This window comes from Pieris napi, chromosome 19 (genome assembly GCF_905475465.1).
Source record: "Pieris napi chromosome 19, ilPieNapi1.2, whole genome shotgun sequence".
NCBI lineage: Eukaryota > Metazoa > Arthropoda > Insecta > Lepidoptera > Pieridae > Pieris > Pieris napi.
The window spans coordinates 2,562,737-2,587,660 of NC_062252.1; the positions used below are offsets into that span (position 1 = coordinate 2,562,737).

General features: G+C 32.6%; 1 protein-coding gene across 8 annotated transcripts in view; it reads left to right on the plus strand.

Annotated features, from left to right (window-relative positions):
• The window catches only part of LOC125059403 (IQ motif and SEC7 domain-containing protein 1), a 164,543-nt gene that overhangs the window by 134,263 nt on the left and 5,356 nt on the right, over positions 1–24,924 (plus strand). For 7 of the 8 annotated variants that reach the window (XM_047663814.1, XM_047663808.1, XM_047663810.1 and 4 more), the window contains 16 exons: positions 7,231–7,409; positions 11,581–11,725; positions 11,918–12,007; positions 14,032–14,246; positions 15,220–15,340; positions 16,451–16,571; positions 20,073–20,169; positions 20,451–20,601; positions 20,726–20,870; positions 21,054–21,242; positions 21,417–21,634; positions 21,861–22,041; positions 23,080–23,289; positions 23,834–23,971; positions 24,234–24,360; positions 24,489–24,692. In XM_047663814.1, coding sequence (XP_047519770.1) covers positions 7,231–7,409; positions 11,581–11,725; positions 11,918–12,007; positions 14,032–14,246; positions 15,220–15,340; positions 16,451–16,571; positions 20,073–20,169; positions 20,451–20,601; positions 20,726–20,870; positions 21,054–21,242; positions 21,417–21,634; positions 21,861–22,041; positions 23,080–23,289; positions 23,834–23,971; positions 24,234–24,360; positions 24,489–24,692 — 2,531 coding nt within the window. The remainder of the gene's footprint in view (positions 1–7,230; positions 7,410–11,580; positions 11,726–11,917; positions 12,008–14,031; positions 14,247–15,219; positions 15,341–16,450; positions 16,572–20,072; positions 20,170–20,450; positions 20,602–20,725; positions 20,871–21,053; positions 21,243–21,416; positions 21,635–21,860; positions 22,042–23,079; positions 23,290–23,833; positions 23,972–24,233; positions 24,361–24,488; positions 24,693–24,924) is intronic. The other variant, XM_047663815.1, reaches the window with a different exon arrangement.

Here is a 24,924-nt window from a genome sequence, read left to right on the forward strand (position 1 = left end):
TCCTGCTAATTATAAAAAAAAAAGGGTGCGTGTACTTATGTACGCGCGTAAGAAGTTATACTTCTTTGGAATTATTAAAAATAGTTTTTGATTGCATGCAAATAATTAATTACAATTAAATAATCAAAGACTGGAAAAGGAGTCATTAAAGTCAATAAAGTTCAGTTTACATTTGAAAAATTAATTAAATAAATATTTATTATTATTCTCTTACATTAAACAAATAAAACACTATTTATCTTTAAAACATTTTTATTTCATTATACTATTTATTTTTAAGTGACTGTCTTCATCAGAATTTCGGTTTGTAATTTTAAATTAATCATTACTTGGTTGTGCATCTACGAGGCTTCTCCAAAACTAAAACTACTACTTGCTTTCTGCAACAAATAAGAGAATATTAATTTAAGCTCTGTCCATGCAAAACTTAAATTTTTTTATAATTCATATTATAAATTTTTTAACACATTTATATTAATATAATTATATAAATGTGTTAATAATATAATTTGTAGCACATGCTACAGACCTGGATAGCAACTTTCTTTTATTCTATTTAGAGATAGAGATAATTTAAATATAATACCGGTGTCTTCCTTGTAGGTTTCTTTGGAGTTGTTTGGGGATTCTTGTTGTTCAGTTCGACATGATTTTCTTTAACCTTTCTTTAATCCTACAAAATAATGAAATTGTTAAGTTATGTTGTCACTGTTGTGCACACCTTTGTTTGGCTTTTTTAGTATTCAAGTTATGTCAAAACTGATTTATTACCTTGTCATTGTTGGCTTTTGGGATATCAATTGTTTCCAAAATGATTTTATTTGTAATATCCTGAAATATATAAATAACATCTATTAATTTAAGTATCATGGTGAGTGGTTCGCACTCAGGTATTAAGGTGTATTATACCCACTGTCCATTATAAGTGGGAATGGGCTCACTTCTGGCTGGACAGAGTTTCGGTACTACAAGTGCAACATGGATGTTTTGAGGTATTACAATATCTCTAACTACCTGTAGGGGAATAAAGTACTGTTGTGAGCATATGCCTATGCTTGAAAGGTTGAACCTTGAACATTACCATACATCATATTTATAATTAACATTCCTACCTCGACACCATCACAATCAAATTCATTGAAATCTACTTCAAACCGTTGCGGTATCATCTCTGCCATATCCATTGTGTCTCGAGAAGGTGATGGTGGCTTTGTTCCACCTCCAGTTTTAGATGTTTCACGGCGATAAGATGACAACTCTTTTTTTGTATTCAATTTAGTGCACTTCCACTGATTCATCAATTGTTTTTTGTCTCTTGTCCTTATATTTGCTAGATTAAATCTGAAAAATTACATGTTTTGATTAAATAATGTGGTCATTTTTTTGAGATGCAGGTACTTATTAAAATGTTTACTTCTCTGTTATATCGCTCCAAGCCTTCATTTTCTCCTTATTAGTATTCGTGCTTAAATCTTTGTTCTCAATTATTGATATATAGAATATTTCTAAAACGTTGCTGTAACAAACGCAATAAACATAAGCAATGAATAATGGTTCATGTTTCAGTTTTAATCAACAATAATACTCGATAATACCTACGGATAGTTAACCTCAATTGTATTGAAGCACTCAGGAAGGTTGGCACAGTTTTTTCACAAATATTTTATCATATTAATTAGTTTTGATTTAGATATTAAATTTAAATCACTTCTGATTATAATTCAGACGCACATATAAAATTCGCACTTGTATAATGAAAATAACTAGATACATAGATAATCTTTTATTTTAAACAATAATTCAAACTCCTATATTTGTTTAAAAGGTAAATGTCAATGTCAGATGTCAATTGTCATGGATATTCAAAATTCTTGTTAAGCTGCTAAGCTAAGAAATAGAATATGCGTGAAGTTAGCTTATATTCTATTTCTTTTGTAGATTGCGCACGCTATAATCACACTCCGAATTTTGTGTCATAGGTGCGCGCGCATCGTAAAATTTCACTCTCATCAAATTTTCATAACGCGCCTAAAGAAGTATAACTTCAAAAATATTTTTAGGTTTTTTGAAAACGGTTTAAAAATACGTCAGTATTTAAACCAAACATTAATTCTATTCTATTTTAAAGACTTCCCCGCGAACTTCGTTTCCCCTTAATATAATTTTTTGAATGTATAGAATACTATGCTACCCCAAACATACCTTTCGCTTTTCCGTTACTTTCCGTGTTTTCCGTGTAATTTTTCTCTCCATAAAAACCATCCTTAGAGTTCAAAGAATAAATAAAATAAAAAATACTCCAATTGGTGCAGTTTTGAGCTTAGCAATAATTTTTGCGTTATTTTGAAGTTATACTTCTTTAGGCACGTTATGAAAAATTGATGAGAGTGAAATTTTACGATGCGCGCGCACCGTGACACAAAATTATCAGTATGAAGTTGCCCACTAACAAATTCTTTTTAAACCAGCCGGGCGCCGAGCGTGCGAATATAATAAAATAATAAATAATAATAATAATTATTATTAATATTAATTAATAATTGAATAATATAGTAAATATTATTAAATTATTAACGTTAAATATTTATTATTAATTATTTAATATTTAAAAAAATAAAGAAAGCCAAAGAAGTATAACTTCTTACGCCCGTACATAAGTACACGCATCTTTTTTTTTTGACTAATTAATTAAAATTTGACACAGTTCTTAGAGTATTTCTTAACTGTTGAACCATGTGTATTCACGTATAACATAAAGCTAGTCTGACATACATATGGAGTAATTATTATTCATGGTCCGAAGCACGGAAAGGCTACGGTAAAAATTGTACGCTCCACCGATTTTTTATAACTGTCTCCCTGGCTGAGTAGTTAAACGAATAGCGAACGTTCGAATTCCGGAGAAACAAAAAAATTGCTCGCTTGGATTCAGAATACTGAATACAGTTCTGAATTGATGTTTGAGTTACCTTGTGGGTTTTATGCTAAACCGATAAATACGCACTTTAATATATCATTATAGTAAATTTAATGTTTAATAACTAAGTTATATTTAAACCATCTGTGTATTGCACGTTATTTTTAAGCCTATTCGAGAAATTACGCATAAAAACAAACCAAATTCTAAATGTTCCACAGTAAAACAAACATTATATATTCTACTAGTGAAAAAAAATTACAAAAAATATATATCATGAATTAAACACCAAAGATAATTATAGATTTAAAAAAAAAATTAAAAAAAAAAAACATAAAACTAATAATTAACCAAAAACTAAATATATGTGAAGACATGTACCTACCTAAAGTAATGAATAATTTATCAATTACCTTAAATAATTATAGAAACAACATTTTGAGTTTGTTATTACATTTCAGACTAACATAGTCTCAATCAATATTACAATGAAATAAAACGTCAGTTTTGACATATAACAGATACATAAGTCATAACAGTCAATAAGTCATAATTATCTCTTTACAAATATATACAATTTAAATTTTTATAATGATAATTTAAATGTTTATATTATTAAATACTTACCATATGTTGCTTTTCCCCCTCTTTGTTGAGTTATACGGAAAATTATACAAAATGTAGGTGAAATTAGAATATAAACTTAACTTATAGTAAAAACAATTTATATAAAACCGCTGCAATTTTCTTTTCTTCTCGTGTATTTATAAAACTTTTATTGTCATTTGAACAACACTTGAAGGCTCTCAAAGATAATATCTGAAGACCTACTGAAGTCGAGTTTCAAGTCAACATCAACATGCCAATTGTAATATGTTATTATCATTTATAATTTCTATAAATAGTCTTTTTGTGTGGATTTTTTGTGCCTGTTTTTAAAACTTATCAATTGGATCACGTATTTACTATTATTATTATTTAAAGAAAAAACTGTTTAACCTGATTAAACTTATGTATTATTATAAATCCGGTTAAAAAGTTTTTTCTTTAAATGTGTAAAGGTTATTTCAATCAAAGACAATACTATATTATTATTATTTTATCACCTCAGAACTGATTATTCATAAATAGTTTTAAAACCTATTTTTCATTACATTACACTATATTTTTTTGTGCACCATGCTCCATGCATACAGACAGCTCTGCCACTCATTCATTCATAATATAGGCAAGTAACCAAACGCTCACCAACACGAAACTGTTATTCCGCTCGTAATCGAATTTAGTACCAGTATTAAACATTAAGTTACAGCTGTGATTGTGACTAACTCGTTCATATAGGTAATTCAGTATTTTACGTAGAAGTTCTATAAAGTTAGTATGGACAGGAGATAAATCTGAAATTTTGCATAATTCAATGGCATATTTTAAAATATCGTCTCACGTCCTGATTCGAGTGTCTCCGTCCCAGATATTTTCACTGCGCAAGCATTGCGATAGAAATCGTGATATCTCCAGAGATAAAAGATATAGGTCCTGATAAATTTATCTGCGATGAATTCCTTGTAATATTTGGTTGCTTCATATTGAGGATTCATGTATTTATTACATTGATTTTATTAACAAAGAACCCGGTATTAAGGGGAATTAGTGCAAAATACTAACACAATATATGTATATATAATATTACTAATGATCTATTGACCATAGGGTATTTACTTAAAATATTTTCGCTAATGTGCTATTTAAAATATACATCGCGTACATGTGTTTGTTTTTCCACGGTTACCAGAGGGTCACCAATTGGACTATTACAACATGAAGCCGAATACATCGCTAGGCCAACGCTAACTTTATTGTTATTTGGTTACGCTGTTAGAGTCTCCAAATATTACCGTCCAACCAGCAAATAATTTCAACAAGTCTAGATTTGCCGCTATAGCTTTTGGCGGCATATCACACTACTACTTTTTAGGTCCAGAATCTCAGTTTCCTGATCATTTGTTTTTTTTTTTAAGTAGACGAACACACACACGCCGTCGAACGGTTTCCTCACGATATTTTCCTTCAACGTACGAGCGAAAGTTAAATGAGCATAGAAAGTCTTTTGGTGCACAGGGTTTCGAACCTACGACCTCAAGGATGAAAGTCGCTCAAGCCCCAAGGCTCATTTTACGGAATATTATCTTGCTATAAACACATATTTTTGTTTTACTGTGTAACGTGGATTATTGATATCGCAAATTATCTCAGATATTTCAAAGTCTTTGTTTATCGGTTACCGGAAATAAAACCGCGTTTCATTGTTCATAAATCCACACAAATTGATACAAAGATAATCGTAATCTTTTTATGCATGTGTAATTGTGTATACTCAGTGTTGATGTTCACTTACTTATGAATCATCTTCATTATTAAAATAATTTTCAGGCATCGTGTTTACAACTGATATATGTACTAGATTATAATTAATAATAATAAATCGTTTTGCAAAGAAAATGGTAGATTCAGATTGTTTAATTTATTGTGATTAATTATTAAAAACCGCACAATTAGCCATATATGATAATTAATTTCATATTAATTATCGTGATGTCATATTAATAAGAATAGTTAAGTTATTTATAATTGTTGCCAAAATTTATGGTCTAAATACTCTCCCACGCTATAAAGGCATCTTGCCTTTAAATTTTTTATTAATTAGGAAAATTAGTCTTTATCGTTGCGAATAGACAGTCACTATGTCTGCTAATTATTATCTAGAATCTCTCATGTTCTTTTTTATTTGTCTTGTTGTCCGACAGCTTTTTGAATCCGATTTTAAGAACATTACAAATTAATATTGCTTTAATGTGTGATTTTAAAATTCGGATAATTCGTATAGCAAATTTACTTTATAGTGAACAAATTGTCTTGTCTTAGCCCCAAAACTTAACTTCATCTAGTTCTTACTATATAGAAAAATCATCAAGCAAACGCAGAAATGTATTTACCCTATAAAGGAATTACGGGATATATTAATAAAAAAATTTACGCTTAACAATATAAATATCGGTCAAGTGTACCATTACATTAATGTGAGATGCATAACATGTTGAGAAGAGCAATATGTATGAAATAATTATTTTTAATCACTCAGCGGAGCTTAAATTCTCGTTAGTATAAAAGCTTGACCTAGCCCACATTCAAACCGGTTGGGTTTAGTTCTCTGTCCTAGTGTTTTAATAAATAATGAGGACGCAATTATGATAACAATGGACCAAATTAATGGTGACCCGTATTCCTGGGACAGAACAAACAGAAATGTCTAATAAAAACAAACATGTATTTTTCGTACTATTATTGTTTAGGCCATATACCAAAACATGTCGTAATAATGGGGGCCGTTCATGTAATTCGTAAGCAGATTTACTGCAATGTATAAAAATAATCTCAAGAAGTACTGGTTAGAAATGATTTTTGTGACGTAGTTCAGTGAAGTTAACGTCCTGTCAGAATGACTGATATAACGCGGATGAAACAACGGAGTACACCCAATGTTTTGCCTGGCAGATGGTCGGAGTTCCTAATACGTAGTTGCTGTATTCAGGTATAATTCCAAATATAAGAACCTGTGTTTCATAATAAATACGTTACAACTAACTAAACTAAATTTTAAATTTCAATATACACAGTAAACATTCACAGGAATAATTGACGTCACTTGTAGTTCTTTAGTTTTGTCCAATGTTTATCTTCCAATCACAATTTGTTTTTAAGTTAAACATGTATTCGTTGAAAGTAATTAATTATATCTATCGACACGACCCAAGCCTGGGTCATTAATTATCACACATCTCTTATGAGATGTCCCCAAGAGAAAACAATGATTGAAAGTCTTTTCGCCTAGTAAAATAATTATTTTTATCAAAATGAGGAACAAAACAAGTTGGGATTTATTTAAACAAAATGTTATTTATTTATCAAATAAAGTATAAACACCTCCGTTGTTTATAACCAGCTTTCAATTCCTTGTGAAAAACTTTCATGTTTCGGGGTACGAGCGGCTGTTTACTATTAATAATAATGAATAAAGCAGACATTAAATGGTTAAAATCCACGACGAAAATTGTTAAAATTAATATAACATAATTTCTGCTTAATATTGGCAGAAATTTATAAATATTATATAACCTAAACTAGCGTAATGTTTCATTCAAACAAGCAATAATTTTGATCGGATAAAAATGATAATTTTCACAAATAAATATCAAAACTACCGCCCTACATTTCGTACTGTGCATATTCACTAATATTCTCTTTTCTTGTTCCAGCTTCTCCCAGAAGGTCGACGAGGAGGAGAACAGCGGCGGGGTGACTCTTCACCCCCCGGACGGGTTCTACTCCCACCAGCACAATATTCACAGCGGACACCATGCGCACAACGCGGAGCCTGACCGCGGTTACATGGAAGGCAACAGATATGTTACAGCAGTTCATCGACCTATGCCTGGTGAGTACACACACACACACAAATTAAAAATATAGCATACTTGTTTCTGAAGACCTAAGAGCCATCAACAATATACAACTGAATTTCTTGTATTCATCATTGTTGAGGTCCGCTTTATACGTTATATTACCTACATCAGTCTATATTGACAAATTTCACCAAAGGCGCTATCTTAAAATGTATATATATGTTACGGGTAATGCTAGAAGGTGGAGTAAACCTAGGTTTACTCGGGTTGACTTAGTATTACCCAAGCTTCTTGGGTAAAATCCGAATAATAAGTAAAATAAATTTTAATTCGGGGTTTACCCATGCTCACCTAGGTCTACCCAACTCTGTCTGGGTAATGTGTTGGCTAAATTTTAACAACAGTTTAGCAAATTTTGCATTAGTCTTGTTGGCAACACTGGCCACGCCGCCGCTTGCTTAGTGACAAAATGGCGACCGAACAGAGTGCACGTTCTTTTCGAGAGCGTTTTGATACAAAATTTCAAGAGTTATTCTCAGCGAAAGGATTAAATTCTTTTTACTTTAGTAACGAACAGTATTTGGAAATAATTAATTCGGTAAAAAGTGCAAAAGAAGCTAAATCGAAAACTACTTTACAATACCGGCGATTGAAGCGTTTTGATTTGTGCTCGGTAAGTGGCGTCGAGAAACTGATTGCTCCTCTATCTTCAAGTGAGACAACAATTAAATATTACGTGACTAATGATGAAATGTTCGATATTTTGCATGAAACTCATTTGGCTGTTGGACATGGAGGAAAACATCGAATGGAAAAAGAATGTAAAAAAAAATATAAAAATATTACTCAAGAAGTAATCAAATTATATTTACGACTATGCGAACCATGCCAAAAAAAGTTAAAGTCTGCTAAAAAAGGAATTGTTGTCAAACCATTGGTGTCAACAGAAATGAATAGTCGCTGTCAAGTAGATTTAATTGACATGCAGTCTAACCCTGACGGCGACTTCAAATTCATAATGGTCTATCAAGATCATTTGACAAAGTTTGTACAGCTGCGCGCGTTAACATCTAAACGAGCCGTAGAAGTTGCTTATAAGCTTTTGGACATATTTTGTATTTTTGGCGCACCTTCAATTCTTCAATCAGACAATGGCCGCGAGTTTGCAAATCACGTAATAGAAGAGTTGTGCTCGATGTGGAGCGGTCTGAAGATAGTACATGGCAAACCTCGCCATAGTCAGTCTCAAGGTAGTGCGGAAAGAGCAAATCAAGACGTACAAAATATGCTTATGACGTGGATGAACGACGAAAATTGTAAGCGTTGGTCAGAAGGTTTGAAGTTCGTACAATTAATGAAAAATAGGGCATTCCACGATGGAATAAAACGAGCTCCTTATACCGCCATGTTCGGTAGTGATGTCAAGGTGGGTTTAGCGTCGTCTTCTCTTCCAAAAGAAGTTATTGTCAATATTCACACTGAGGAAGAGCTCGAGAAAATGTTGACGGAATTTACTACCGAAGCAGAATCTAGTCCAGAATCCCAAGAAGAAGGACCGGAATCTAGACAAGAATCTCAAGAAGATTTACTAAATGTAGAGCTGGAATCAGAGAATTACCACTTACAGAACACGGAGATGAGAAGCGATATCGAAACAGAAGTTTTAAATACAAAAGAAGGTGAAAGGAACGTTTTATTAGAAATAAATTCAGAAGAAACGGCCAAAAAGAAAGATGAATTAGAGTGTAGTAGATGTATGAACCCAGGCACAAGTACACAAGAAATAAACTTATGTGAAATTTGTACTACTCAACAAAATATAAATAAACATAGATTATCTGCCCGATTGAGCTTAGAAAATCAAGCTAAGAAAATGAAAGCCTTATCTAATTTAAAATTTCCTCCATGTTCTGTTGGAGATACGGTGAGAGTCCAAATACCAGATGTCGATAGAGGAAGAGGCGAGTTTCGGAACGTGCTTATGGTAGTTATAGAAAAAGCTGGTGATCTGTATAGGCTAGGAAACGAACGTGGTACTATTGAGGAAATGTTCTCAAGGAATCAGTTTTCTGTGTGTCATGATAAACTGATTGATATCGAAAATATATCACCAGAAAAAAAAAGTTTACGAGAGCTTGCAAATGAACAGTCGCTTTCAGGAGGCCAGGGTTATAAAAGGTGTAATTGCAAAACAAAATGTGCCACAAAGAAGTGTTCATGCAAAGCTGCAGGAAAATTATGCAACTCAAAATGTCACAGCAGTTTATCTTGCTCAAATAAATAATTTTTATGTTTGTATGTTTTTCAGATAATAAATGTTTAAAATGGCCTTGGATTTTCATTTCACTAATTAATTAGACAAATTTTTAACATTACCCAGCCAGAGTTGGGTAGACCTAGGTTGGGTTGAGTAGAGCATGGGTAAACCCCGAATTAAAATTTATTTTACTTATTATTCGGATTTTACCCAAGAAGCTTGGGTAATACTAAGTCAACCCGAGTAAACCTAGGTTTACTCCACCTTCTAGCATTACCCGTAACATATATATTAACTGATTATAATTTTTTTAAGTAATGTAAAAAAAATGTTTTTGTATGGAAACTCATCCCAAGCGATTCATTCTACAGATTCTTTAAAAGATTATGAAGGAAATACGTTATTATTAAGTAAAAATAGAACATAAGAACAGAGTGTCTTCCCCTTAATAGAGACTGTAAGTAGTGTTATTGGACACTTTCTTATGTTAAATATCCTTTTTAGTAAGTTAGATTAGTTTTAAATTACTTAATCTGTAAGGCTAGATCGTAATGTTCCATGATATCTCAGTGAAGACAATGTATTTCAAAAATATATTAAGTATATATACATACGTATTATCGAGCAGGACGGTAACCTAATTATTTGAATTTCGATCCACTTTATAATTCGTTTACACGGAAAATTGCGAAATATCCTGATGAATTTTCTCTTTTTCCAAGCCCGTATACTCGATACGACTGTTACTCGGAAAGGAGCGATAGCTTTATACTTGTGACGTTTATAGGGGCACCTTTTCAACGATTGGATACGAATTTGTTAATGCAATAGGTAAATTTTATGTGTTTTTTTAACTGAGGCTGATATTTCTATTTGTTGATTTGTTTATATACTTACTAGCTGGCACCGCGAACTTCGTTTCTCCTTAATGCCTAGCCTACCTTTTTAGTACATACCAACTTGGAACATTTTGCTATGCTACCCCAGAGACTGTTCTTCTGAGAGAAAACTTTTAGGGTTTTCTCTATATAAACCTCTGAGTTCAAGTCATAAGTTTTAAATGAACAAATAAGAAATAGGGGTTGATCGTAGAGGGGTAAAAATTAAGGGTTGTATGTATTTTTGTATGCTGTATCATAAAAAATAAAAACAAAAAAATTTGTCCAAAAAATAAATATTGAGGGGTGGACCACCTTATCACTTAGGGGTTTGTAAGATAGATAGTAGCTAAAAATCTCATAAGAATCGGTCGAGCTGTTTCGGAGGAGTATGGGAACGAGAATTTTATATATTATATAATAATACGCAAGAAGCCATTACGAATTATACTCTAAATAGCTTTTTATTTTTCATAATATAAAATAGCCTACATTTTGTATATTAAAACACGGGCATATCCAAACAACTATATTGTCTTTATAGACAATATAGTTGCCAATATAATGCCGTCTCAGAAAGTTTGATTAAAAGCTACTAATTTATGATAAAACGTTCATCTCAAATACACAACGAATTTTACATACAATAGAATAAACAGTGGTAATGAGAATTTAATTATAATTGTTTGTTTTTACAATAACGTGTAGGAAATTTGCAAGTCAGGTTAATTACTGATTTACATTGCTATTATACTGGGTTATATTTTAACTGCGAGATATTAATGATGTTTTAAATGTTAATTAATGGACATATTGCATAAACTGTGTAATAAATGTCAGTATAAACTATAAAGTCAACATTGAAAATAAAACCCTTGCTTAGTAAGGAAATCAGAGGACCGTGACGCCTAGTTTTGATTTTCAGTCCACCACTACTGGTAAAGAGGGAGGAAGAGGTAGAGGCGAACTAATTTTTGAATTTGTATCGTAGAAACGCGAAGAAACATTCTTGCTAATAGTGCTGTTATTTGACTGATGATGATACTTATTATAGTATATTTATTTCAGCTCTAAACCATTCAAACTCGTCATGCTCGTCTGCCTCGAATGCGTCTACCGGTGCAGGGCTGTGCGCGGGCGCAGCGGAACCGGCGCCGCCGCTTTATATCGCCGCGCCGCCAGAGGGCTTCGGATTGGCTGTTCATACCAACAGGTACATAGTTATGTAAAAATTGTTTTTTTATTCTGTGTACAGGGATTTTAAACTAATTGTGGAATTTATAGAATTTAATTTTATATTTTAAATATAAAAAAAAAATAAAGGTTCATTTTTCATATATTTTAAAACAAAAATGTTTAAATTGGAAAAATGTGACCTGATTTGACAATTGAGTTCCTTCCATAGGCGTGGCACAGACGTGGGAATCATTGGCAGTACTGGGATAGCGCAAAAAGATTCCAGTTTACCCCAAAAAAGGGGGAAACTTACCCGAGGGTATGTTAAAGGAATGCAGACCTATCCTACTCGAATGGTAGACGCAATTGAATAAACCTTCCCTTGTGTTCGAGTCTAACCTGCATTCAATGTATGATGTTCAGATGTCAAGACATAGCGGCTTTTAGGTCTAATAAGAAAGATTCATTGATAAGGAGTTGCGAAAAGTATAGGTTAGAGCGGGTAAGAGTAGGCCCTAGAGGTATGGGTAGATTAGTACCACATAGAATTGTGGCATTCCTTCGTGTTTTGGAAGTTTAATACTTGAATGAATTTACACGATAATTAAACGATAAAGACATTTCTTTAATTGCACTCTTTTAGTTAACGTCTTCCGTCTCTTTCTGTCAAATTGTATTAACGCTGTGATGAAATGAAGCAATTGCATTAATGCAATTAGATTTTGATTAATAGGACGGTTTAAAGATTGTATTATAAAATGATTTTTATAGGATCAATATGGTTTTTTTTTACGCTTAAAATATATATAGTTTTAATTCGTCAAAGTCAACAATTACAGAAATTAGTGAAGTCTTTACTTATGTTTAGCTGGAATATAGGCATATATAAAGCATCTGCTATATGTCATGTAAAATATCCAAATATTGTTTTGGTGGGGGTCCAATAGAAATTATTATCTATGATTGAATTACGTCTTTATAATATACAACATAAAAGTTATATTAGATAAAACCAAAAGTCTTCACAAAAGTGAATTTTTAGAAGAGGTATTATTTAATTAGCGTACACCTCAATAATTATGTATGCAAACGAATGGTATATCTAAAAAAATAGCTAATACGGAGATATTTAAGCCCCAAACCCCGAGATTTTTAATACAGCCGAAATGTCTTGACATTCGCGAATTCATACTCAGCACTTAGCATGAAAACAATACATAACGCCAATTAGTTAACCTATGCAAATCATGAGTCATCCTTGTTATTCACTTGTATTAGATAACTTATCTTTCTTGCTATACGAATCGGCTATCCTTGAAACGTAAAATTAAAGATCAAACGCACTTAAATTAATTCCAAAAACTATTAAAAAAAATACAGCAATGTTTAATGTAGTTTTAAATAAAAAATTTCATTATTTAAATGATGATTACAGTTTTAAAGATTTTTTTTTTCAATAATTAATAGTTTAAGCTCCTAAGAATTATAATGAACATCTCTTGTGAAGAACAGATGACTTCAATAAAATCTTTACATTAAAGGTTAATTGGTACTAAAAACATATCAAATGCTTATCAATAACAATTGATAAACGCAATGCATTTTGAATTAATATTGTTGGATATTAACATGCATGAAATTCACAATATTATATGATTCAAAGGAAAAATACATACAAAATACTTTAACTACTCAAACTGATGGAATCGCGGTTTCCCACAGCTAAACACTTATTATTTAAAAGTTTTATTTTGTAATGAATTATATTTGTGACATTTAATAATTGCTATTTCATATTATTAGTACAGATAAAATGTTAACAGAAATATGAAAATAATAGTTAAATATCTTGAGGGTATTCAATGAATTCCTTACATGCTTAATTCTTCAACATGTGCCTTAATCCACCTGCAAAAATCACATCGCTGTTAGTATATTTGACAAGTTCTGATCATTCCTTAGCGTCTTCTCCATACTGTATTCGGCCTTGCACTATACTTTTATACTAAATTTACTGACATATTAAAAAAAAATATTAAAGGAAATAAAATAATTTATTACATTATTTCCATACGCGAGATTTTCATACTGACTGTGTGAAATCAGGCTATGTAAAAAATGTAATAAATTCGTGTTTATATCAATTAAGAAGTGTTTAATTTAATTGTGAAGACACTGTTTACTTTACGGTGTATCTGACCATTAGATCCAGAGTCGGGAATGTCAAAAGCGATAAGTCTCGATTCTGAATGTTACCTAATAATGACACCATGAAATTAGTTCACTAACATTACGACCTAATCACGACAAAACAAAATTATAAAAGTCTAATTACAATTTCAGTCGGTATGAAATGTCACAAGATTTGTTGGACAAGCAAGTTGAGATATTGGAGAGACGATACGGTGGGTTGCGCGCGCGCAGAGCCGCGGTGACGATCCAACGCGCGTTTAGAAGGCGGCAGCTTCTAAAGAAATTCAGCGCTATTACTGCTATGGCTAAGGCGGCCGATTCGAATGCTCGACGAATGCAGGATGGCGATCATTTGATGATTAACGGTGAGTTAAATAGCTTTATAATTATTGTTTTTCAAAAGGGCATTTTAAAATATTTTAAGTCAATATGAGCGCTGTCTAAATGTCAAAATTTACAAAAAAAAAAATGGTTTCACATATGTTACTAGGTTCGAGTTTTATAATATGGTCCTTAAGTTTGTTTATCTACACTAATATTATAAAGAGGAAAACTTTGTTTGTTTGTTTGTTTGATTGTAATGAATAGGCTCATAAACTACTGGACCGATTTTAAAAATTCTTTCACCATTCGAAAGCTACATTATCCACGAGTAATATAGGCTATATTTAATTTTGAACAAAAATAGGGTTCCGTAAGATATTAGGGTTTTTCGGACACAAGGTGTAAAAAATCAACCAAAAAAGTTACTTATTTTGCGTACCCTGCCTAAACTATTAAAGATAGAACCATAAAATGTTCTAAGTAATTGTAGATCTTATAAATATTTTTTGTAGACACAGATATATATAAGACACACTATACCTATCTATGTCGAGTGAGGCACAATAACCATAAATGATAAACATGGCAAAACGACGTTTGCCGGATCAGCTAGTATTTTATATAATTTAAAAATATAACTAGATTTTTTTAAATTCTGTCCGATCTGTTCAATTATCTAGATCAGCAACTCTTCAATGGTTCGGTTGTCGTATTACAATTAACAGCTCGTATAAGAAACGGTCCGTAAAAAGTTAGGCATAACTTATTATTATGGCCTATATACTGGTTGTCATATATCATTATTAATATTTATTTATAACACACAAATATATATATTTACAATATTCTTAACCTACGTAATAATAATAATTATAAAAATGGTCCCTGTGGCAGTGTACCTTTAATGCTGGCAGTATTTCCTCGCTGTATACTTATTGGTTGAGCGAGGAAAGCACCAGCTTTGTCACCGGTACTATCTACCATATCAATAATAAATCATAATTACATTTTTAGGCAACGATATCTACGCGAATACAATGCTACAAAAGAGCCCGGCGGGTGTGGAGAAGTCTCTGGCGCTCACCAGGCCAATGCGGTCCATGTCACTACGGGAGAGACATGATGTCGACATGGGGTAAGTAGATCTACTAGTTTGACTAAGTATGAATGACGGCCGAAAATATTTTTTTTATGAAAATAAATGTCAATATTTTATGTTTATTTTTAACAAAATAAGCTACCATTATAGATTACTCCAATGCGGCAACTGTTTACATTAATTCACAAATATATGCCACCGTAAAATTGTAAACACCGTTAGATTGTAATATATCTCGCGAGATTGTAAACTGTCGAAAGATTGTGAACCTCAACGAACTGCTTACAATTTAAGGTATTATTATTCGGTAGTTATATGAAATTGTTGGGAAGTAAAATTAATCTGTAATTGACCAAAGAAGTTTGAATGATAACTAAGTTAGTGTAGTACAATCTACCGAATAATAATACGTTAAATTGTAAGCAGTACGCTGAGGTTCACAATCTTTCGAGAGTTTATAATCTCGCGAGATAGATTACAATCTAACGGTGTTTACAATTTTACGTTAACATATATACACATAGAAAAATCAAGATTAAGATTTAAATATATACAAAAATACTTATTATTTCTTACAGTTGAGGAACTGACATAAAGCAGACTTTTTGTCAGTTCGTACTTTTCGTACGTACTCTGGGCTTAAGATTCTACATATTTTATCTAAATTTGATAATTTATTGGCGTTTATTAAGTTATCAATTCATAAAAAAACTGGTTTTTCCTTATTGCATTCTCAGCTTATATATTTATTGTTATATAAATGAAATATTTATGTAAATTAGTACGAAACAAAATTGGGGAAAGCGAAACTTTAAAGAAATATTTTTATAGGATGATAAGGGACGTCTTTTGAACGACGTGTTTTAATAAGTCATAAATATTTTTCAGTTTAATATTTAATATGCTGTAATTAATGGTTTGGTTCTCGGGGATGCTTTAAATATTAGAGAATATTATTTTCACTCTTACTTAAATAGAATGCTGAAGAGTGCCTGGTTTGGCTATACTTTTGGGCGACTATTAAGGCAATCGTCATGCTTATAAAACTACGAAAGTCTTAGTGTGCAAAAAGTACAACCTTGGTACATGTGTTGTAGTATAATTCAATAAAAACTTTGCTTATTTTAATTGCTTGTATAATTCCAGCAACCACATCGGCTGTGACTCGAACGATGTTGATGCGATGGTGGCTAGAGTCCAGCAGTCGGCGCATCAGATACACATGATCGCAAGTGAAATACCGCACAGGGGAGACGCAGATAGCGGAGTAAGTAATTTTTTTTTAATTGTTACAATTTTGTAACATATTTTCATAAAAAATAAATTATTTCTCGATTGTAACAATATGCAATATAAAGCAGTGTTTGGCCTAGTGGTATCAGCGTGTGAAATTCATCCCTGTTGTCGTAGGTTCGAATCCCAGCTGTACATCAATGGAATATGTATATCTATGTGCGCATTTAACACTCGCTCGCACGGAAAACATCCTGAGGAACCCGGCATGCCTTAGAGACATAGTGAACGGCGTGTGTCAGGCACAGAAGGCTGTTCACCTACTTGCCTATAAGAAAAAAACAATTGATAACGAAACAGATAAAGAAATCTGAGGTCAGACCTAAATACTTGTTGTGCTGAAGTTGACGCTTAATTTTCAAAAGAAAAAGTAAATAACGATGAATGAAACTTGTTTGTTTTGTTGATTGTTAGATAATTATGATTTCTATAAATAAATAGTATCTCAAACACAACCGTTAAAAACCTAAACTAATTACTAACTTCTTGACACTACGTTATCTCTCGCTAACCTAATTCCACGTATCGAAAGACGCGAATTGTGATTCCGTTATTGCGCGTAATTTACAGATTATTAAGAACCGTTATATGTATTATATTAATAATAATTTATTTGCTAGAATCTAGTACAAAAATGTTATGTTGGTACAAACTAAACTTCACTTATTATGGTATGCAAATTTGTCTTTATAGAATTTTAATTATAAAATATATATTAAACAATGCCTATTTTCATTAATTCGTGAACGCGGATGCTAATATGTTTGTCTACGTAATTACCGTATCACACAGTAACTTGATGTTTCTTAACTTTACACAGCTTTGACCTTTATTGTCAAGTCTTAAAGCGTAATTTCCTCTATACTTTTACCAGCGTCATCTCTTAAATTTATACGGTCATTATCAGTAATAATAGTATCGTTGTACAGTTATAACGTTTAACAGTGATTATGGAGCCGTATAGAAATAAAATTTTGATAAATAAAATAGTTAGAAATAAACATTTTTGGTTCTTGAAAAGTGGACGGGTTCCGTTGTGGTGTGGAAAGTCACAGTTTGATGTTAGTATGTGTTTTTTTTGTGTACGTTGAGTATGTAGGGGTTCATTTTTAAACTATGTATTGATGAAATACACTTTTTTCTATTATATCACATAAAAGATAAACTTTATTATCATTTTACTCATAAAAACTACTTTAATTCGATTTCTCGCATACGATAAAATAAGTACTTTGTAATAAGAGCAGTGTTGGCCTAGTGGCTTAGCGTGCCACTCTCATCACTGAGGTCGTAGGTTCGATCCCCGGCTATGCATTAATTGACTTTCTTTCCATCTGCGCATTTAACTTTCGCTCATACGGTAAAGGAATACATCGTGACAAAACCGGCTTGCCTTAGACCCAAAAAGTCGACGGCGTGTGTCAAGCACAGGAGGCTGATCACCTACTTGCCTATTAGATTGATAAATGATCATGAAACAGATGCAGAAATATGAGGCCCTGACCTAAAAGGTTGTAGCGCCACTGATTTAATTATTTTATATAATAATATTTATTAAGGTATTTACGTTAAGCCTATTAACGCTAATTATGACTGTGTATGTCACACCTTAATACCTTTTTAGTCTGTGAAAATAAATCAATAGAGGCAAATAGAAATATATAAATGTCTTAATCTATAGCGAGTTCTGTCCCAAAATTTGAATGAAAAATCCCTAAATTACGTCAGTGAGTCCTTTAAAAGATAACAAATATAACCTCTCTTTCAATATTACAGTATTGAATTTTATTTTGTATTAAAAAGTATTGTACATTACATACAATAATAGCATTACCGTTCAATGTCATTAAACGTACTTTAATTAATGTTTTATTTATGTATTCAAAGTCGTATTTTTATGTTTATAAACATTAATTTATTATTAACACACAAAAAAACACGGAAAATTTTTAAGTTTTAAGGCTAAACACAGTTCATATATTACAAATTTTTGTGAGTAATTTGATGATTTACTATGATGATAAGAGATAAGAATCGCGAAGAATGATTATAAAAGCAAATTATCTAGATAATTTTACGTTAGTGGCGTACATTAAGAACATCACTAATTATATTTCAAATTAATCTATATTTTATAAATGGAAGTATTTAGGCAGTTTTACGTAATAAAATGTTACGATAGTAAAATGACAATTAAAAGTGACACAAATTTCCAGTACTATATTCCAAAAATGAAAATCTCACCATACGTAAGCTTTACGTTGTAATTACATTGTTGAGGAAAGCACTAATAAAAAAGTATATAATATAATATATATAATAACTTTCTAAAAAAGGGCTTAATATTTAGTTGATACTTTTTCTATTGTAAAATAAAGTTATATTAATATTTACCCTCTTAGACTGCGTAGGTTGTAGCAACAATTATTCAGCTAAGCGGATAAGGCTCTGCTGTTACCGCATCCCGCCTAAGGCGATTGTTGGTGGCGCCTTGGGGTTTTAGTGGGTATGCACATTCGCGAGTCCCACATAACCCTCCCGCACTAAGCAGTCGCACCGCGGTAGGGTATGCGCAATGCATTTCCCCAAGTAAAAAAAAAAAAAACAATTATACAGCTGCAAAACTTGACTAACACAGAAGTGAAGGATTTAATGGCTGTTATTATATAATATTACACATTCACACGCACATACATAAAGCCCACTTACACATTGTATATAATTTAAGTAACTATATAGTGTAAAATAAACAGTTTTAAATTTTGTGAATTTTGAATTTATACGAAATATAAAATCTCGATTTCGTGTAAAAGAAAAACAGAAAGTAGAGCTTCTCTGTAGATCTTTCTATTCTATTCCAAAAATAATTAAGTGTAAAAGATATAAAGAAAAAAATATCAATGGCATCTACAGAAATCTTTATAGGACCTTAAGCAAGAAAGTGTCTTCTTTTAAACTGGGACTATACTATAAATGTTCTACGGTATACTTATAAATGTGTACAAATATTTAAGCGATACATATAATTTTCGTCAGTAATATTTAACTTGATTTGCTTTTTAGCGTTAATATTTTTTTGGTTAACTTTTTATATATATTCTATCCCTATCAGTATAGCACTTGCTTATGTTAAATTGTGTTTTCTTTGTGTCGGAAAGACAATTGAATTTTTTGTTATTTTACGTGTCTTTATGCACCTCTAATATACAAAACTAGGTATACAATTCTATTATTCTTAGATACGGTCCCAGTCCGGAAAAAGGCTATTCTATCTTTTGCCGTCAGCATCCAATTGTTTCCAGCTACTTTCATCCTAGTCGGCCCATCGCTCTTTTGGTCTACCTTTTTGGCCAGTTCTTTCGGTTTTTGACCATATTCCATCTGGATAAGAAAAAGAGTAGTGCGCGCTGCAACACAATACTAGCTCCACCTTACCTATGTTATTTTATGTGTAATAAATAACTATTTTCTTCAGGTGTGTAGCTGTTCCGTGAGCGGTTCAGTGACAAACATATCGACATCCTCATCACATAACGAATCTCTACACAACCATCAATTGTTGAATAACTCAGGTACGTTTTTTTATTCATTAATTACGAATTAAAGTTTCAGAGGTTTAATTGATTATATCTTTAAGGGTTTGGACCTCCATGTCCAAAATAAGAAAAGTAATTTTCAAAAATTACCATACATTTTTTTACCCTATCACATATTCACAAACTATTTTCTTTTTTGAAGTCGGTTAAATATTTTTACAGTACCTTTACCTTTAGATTTGCTCAAAATTTTCACACCTCAAATGTTTTGATATTTTATTTCATTATTCTGAACTCACAAATACACATACTCTCAGGTCCAATATACGGGAACCTACTGTCCTCCGGTGGTAAACCACTGTCGTCCCCAACAGCGCGGCAACAGCAGCAGCTAGCCGCAATCCAGGCGGCAAATGCGAGACGACATCCGCCGGAAGTGCCAAAACGGACAAGTAGTATTACACTCAAGTAAGTTATATTGCTAAAATTGTATTAAGTAAATATTATTTATCCGTTACAAATAAACATTTTTCTTTTTTTTTCACTTATACAAGGAGGGATATTGTTACTAATTAAATAGTTTTGCCCTCAGTGCGGAAAGCCCCGTGTCGCTCCGAAGAGCTGAGTGCGGGGGTGCGGTGGTGAGAGGGGGGTCTATGTCCTCCGTACAGTCCTCGTCTTCGTCATCGTCTCAGGAGCACAGGCATTACCATCAGGTGTACCAACCTAGGCAACAGGTATTTTTTAATTGAAAAACCAATACATACTATACGACCATATTTAATGATAGCTTCAACTGACTATTATTGTATCATTATGAAAGATATGCTAACTTAAAATAGGTCTTTAAATAGAATCCTCATAATTTTTTTTAATTTTCTCACATTTGCAAATTTTCTATATTAATGATATTTTTCTAGGAGCCCCATATCCACATCCAAGAACCGCAGTTCCAGCACACTCGTACTGCGTCTGGAACGCTCTACGAAGCTGACAGGTTCAATGTCTGGAAGAGGCAGGACGCTCCGCCCTACTATGAAGCCCCACCTGCCGCTGCCTGTTGTCGACCTCAGCATGAGCATCAGCATACCCATCAACAGCCATTGAAGGTAATTACTAAACATCACTACTATTGACTCTTTGTCGGGCCACTATTAATTTTTTGTTAGAAAAATAAATCCAATATATTTTCCATATTACAATAAACCATATTGTTCATATTTAGTAGATGGTCCTTCGGGCCGGAAAGCACCTCATCTTTTACGCTTTAAATTGTTTTTTAGGTATCAGAAACTGTACGTAAACGTCAGTATCGCGTGGGTTTAAATCTATTCAACAAAAAGCCGGAGCGTGGTATTGGCTACTTGATCTCACGTGGTTTCCTGGAGAACTCTCCGAGAGGAGTAGCAAGATTCCTTATCACCAGGAAAGGGTTAAGCAAGCAGATGATTGGAGAATATCTTGGAAACCTGCAGAACCAGTTCAACATGGCTGCGTTAGAGTGAGTACATCTAAAAAAATTGTTTTGTTTTTTTGCACTTTGTTTCAAATCAAATAGCGGTGTTAGTGTTCTCTAACTGAGGTTTGGACCAGAAAGAAATATATTGGCTTATTTATTGAACGCTTGCTCTTACTGCTAAAGAGATATCATATTTCTGACAGAAAAGGCTGATAAAGAAGTTGCTCCATATTCAATGACAAATACACTAATTTTCTTTATTCTCTAGATGTTTCGTAAACGAGCTGGATCTATCCGGTATGGCGGTAGACGTGGCACTGCGCAGGTATCAGGCGCATTTCCGTTTGCCAGGGGAGGCACAAAAGATCGAGAGGCTGGTAGAGGCATTCGCAAGGCGCTACTGCGTGTGCAATCCAGACTTCGTACAGAGGCTTCGTACTCAGGATACGGTATGATCTTTTATTTGTTACTCCATCTTAACATATTGAACGCATGGTTAGTTTTAAGTAAAAAGCTCATTTTAAAAAGTTAATTTTAGAAAAAAATTAAAAAAAATTGCGGCATGAGACTGAAAATTATTTGTGATTGGGAAAAACCAAACAATACCAGTATAGTTTCAAATAAAAATTTTGTGCGATGAAAACATTGATATACAAAAAACCCAAGATGCACAGTCTCGAATAAAAGTAACGCTCGAAAGTGTCCCGAAACACTATTTCTGTCCCTTTCTATAACAGTATGTCTATAACAGTATATGTTACAAGCATATATTATTGCAAAATCAACCTTACGCGAATTGCTTAAAGTTGTTATTACAACGCAGTGTAAGCAGTAGTACTTAAAGCAATAAAATTTTACGACCGACCGTGGTCGGTAGGACAAGGTGTCGAGGTGAAGTGGAGTCGAACATGACTTTTTTATTTACAACTATTTAACATAATTTTAAATTTATCCGACTTTTTGGGTGCTTTACAGCGGGCGTGGTCACGGTGACTGAAGACAAAAGGTGTTGGATGTTAAATAGTTGTAAATTTATAATAATACATAACTTTAATCCAGTTAAAAAGTTTTTTCTTTAAATTAAAAAAAAAAATTTAATTGGCTACCTCCTGACCTACACTTTATATAGCGTAAATATATTTGTCAAAAACTACACACAAAAAAGTTCAAAAGTACATAAATTTATTTATAAAAAAATAAAAATAAATAACATCGACTCCACTTATTAGACGCGAGACTATTTGAAATGAGCGCACAATTTAGAATGTTGCGCTCATTTTTTGAGGACGTTTTTTAGACGCTGAGTGTGCATCTTGGGTTTTTTGTATATCAATGGATGAAAATGAAGCATTAAAAGATTTACTTGTTTGGAAACTAGAAAATATACTTTTGAAAAACGCTCTGCAGCAACTTACTTAGCGACGTAATTGTTTGTCGTCCAAAGCAAATCATTTATAAAAAGTTCATGTTCATAATATTTTTTTCAGATATTCGTATTGGCGTTCGCAATTATAATGCTAAACACCGATTTGCACACACCGAATCTCAAACCGGAAGCTCGAATGTCACTCGATGACTTTGTTCGCAACTTGCGGGGCATCGACGACTGTGGAGACATCGACAGGGACATGTTGGCTGGCATCTATGAGCGTGTGAAGTCAAGCGAATTTAGACCTGGCAGCGATCATGTTACTCAGGTGATAAGGGCTATTTTTCTATCTAAAATATATTTTTTCCCCAACCTAAACACTTGACAAGTGCAGGCTATGCTAAAAAGTAAGAAATATTATTAAAAAAATGTACACAAGTATGCACCAGCAGAGCCGCTTTTTCTAAAAAAAAAAATTCCCAGTATTTCTGGGATAGTGGGTCAAATCATGCAAATTTTATTAAAAAAGAAGTTTGACTTCAAAAAGCAACATGGCGCGTAACCAAAAACGTGACGATTTGCTTCAAAATGTCTCCCATATGTCGATAAAGAAGTTTCACTTAAAAAATTAGTTAAATTATGTGTATTCCATATTAAGATGCACACATACTATTCTGAAATACAGATTTAGTTTAACCAATCTAATGAAACCTAAGTGAAAAACCCAGAAAGGCTTTGCTTTTTTACATTCATAAAATAACCTGACGAAAAATATGTTCCAACAATATTTATAAGGTCACTAGGGTCTTAATATTCATTATTAAATGAGTATAAAGAACGATTAATTAATCAATTTATTTGTATATTTACAGGTGATGAAAGTCCAAGCTACGATAGTGGGCAAGAAGCCGCACTTGGCCCTTCCCCACCGTCGCCTCGTGTGCTATTGCCGTCTCTACGAAATACCTGACATACATAAGAAGGAACGCCCGGGGGTGCATCAGAGAGAGGTGTTTATTTATATATATACATAACGTACATTTGGAGCTTCTAGATTCTATTCCCAGTCCCATCTTTCATCAATTCCCATCTTTTCTCTGGTTGATAGAAGACCTTAATTCTAATACATATTAGTAACAGCACAAAATATTTACTAAGAGTCTCTACAGTAATTTTTTAATATTAAAAGTTTTGAAACTTTATTTCTAAATTAAAAAAAAATTAAAGCTTTATTTCAAAAGATAAGTATATGAACATTTTTTTATAAAACAGGTGTTCCTATTCAATGATCTTCTGGTGATAACCAAGATATTCAGCAAGAAGAAGTCGTCAGTGACCTACACGTTCAGGCAGTCATTCCCGCTGTGCGCGATGTTGGTGAATCTCTTCTCTGTTCCACGTAAGTAACTTTCTAAATGTTCTAAAAAAAGTTAGTATGTTTAATTGCAATAATTGTAACTTAACAATAACAAAATCCCCAAGAAATTATGTAAATCAATAAAAACATAAAATGGTCCTTCGATCCAGATTACCCCTTCGGCATACGTCTGTCCCGTCGCGTGGACGGCCGCAGACTGGCAACATTCAATGCGCGTAACGAGCACGACCGTTGCAAATTCGCTGAAGACCTGCGCGAGAGCATCGCGGAAATGGATGAAATGGAGGCCATGAGGATCGAAGCTGAATTGAATAGGGGAAAGGGCAGGGGTACGAATAATAGTGCTAGGAATGGTGAGTTGTTTTTCTTCAAAGATTTTGTAAAAATTTATAAAAAATATATATTTCTAACTATTAAGCTTAGTTTATAGTTTTTACTCATACTCCGATTTTTCATTCCGTAGAATTCTGACATTTCATGAGTGTTGCTACAAAAAAAGAAATTGACCCATTTGAGGGCAATAAAAAATGAAATGCTACGTATTTTTATGTTTTACCTATAAAAAGGTAAATCTAAATGTATACT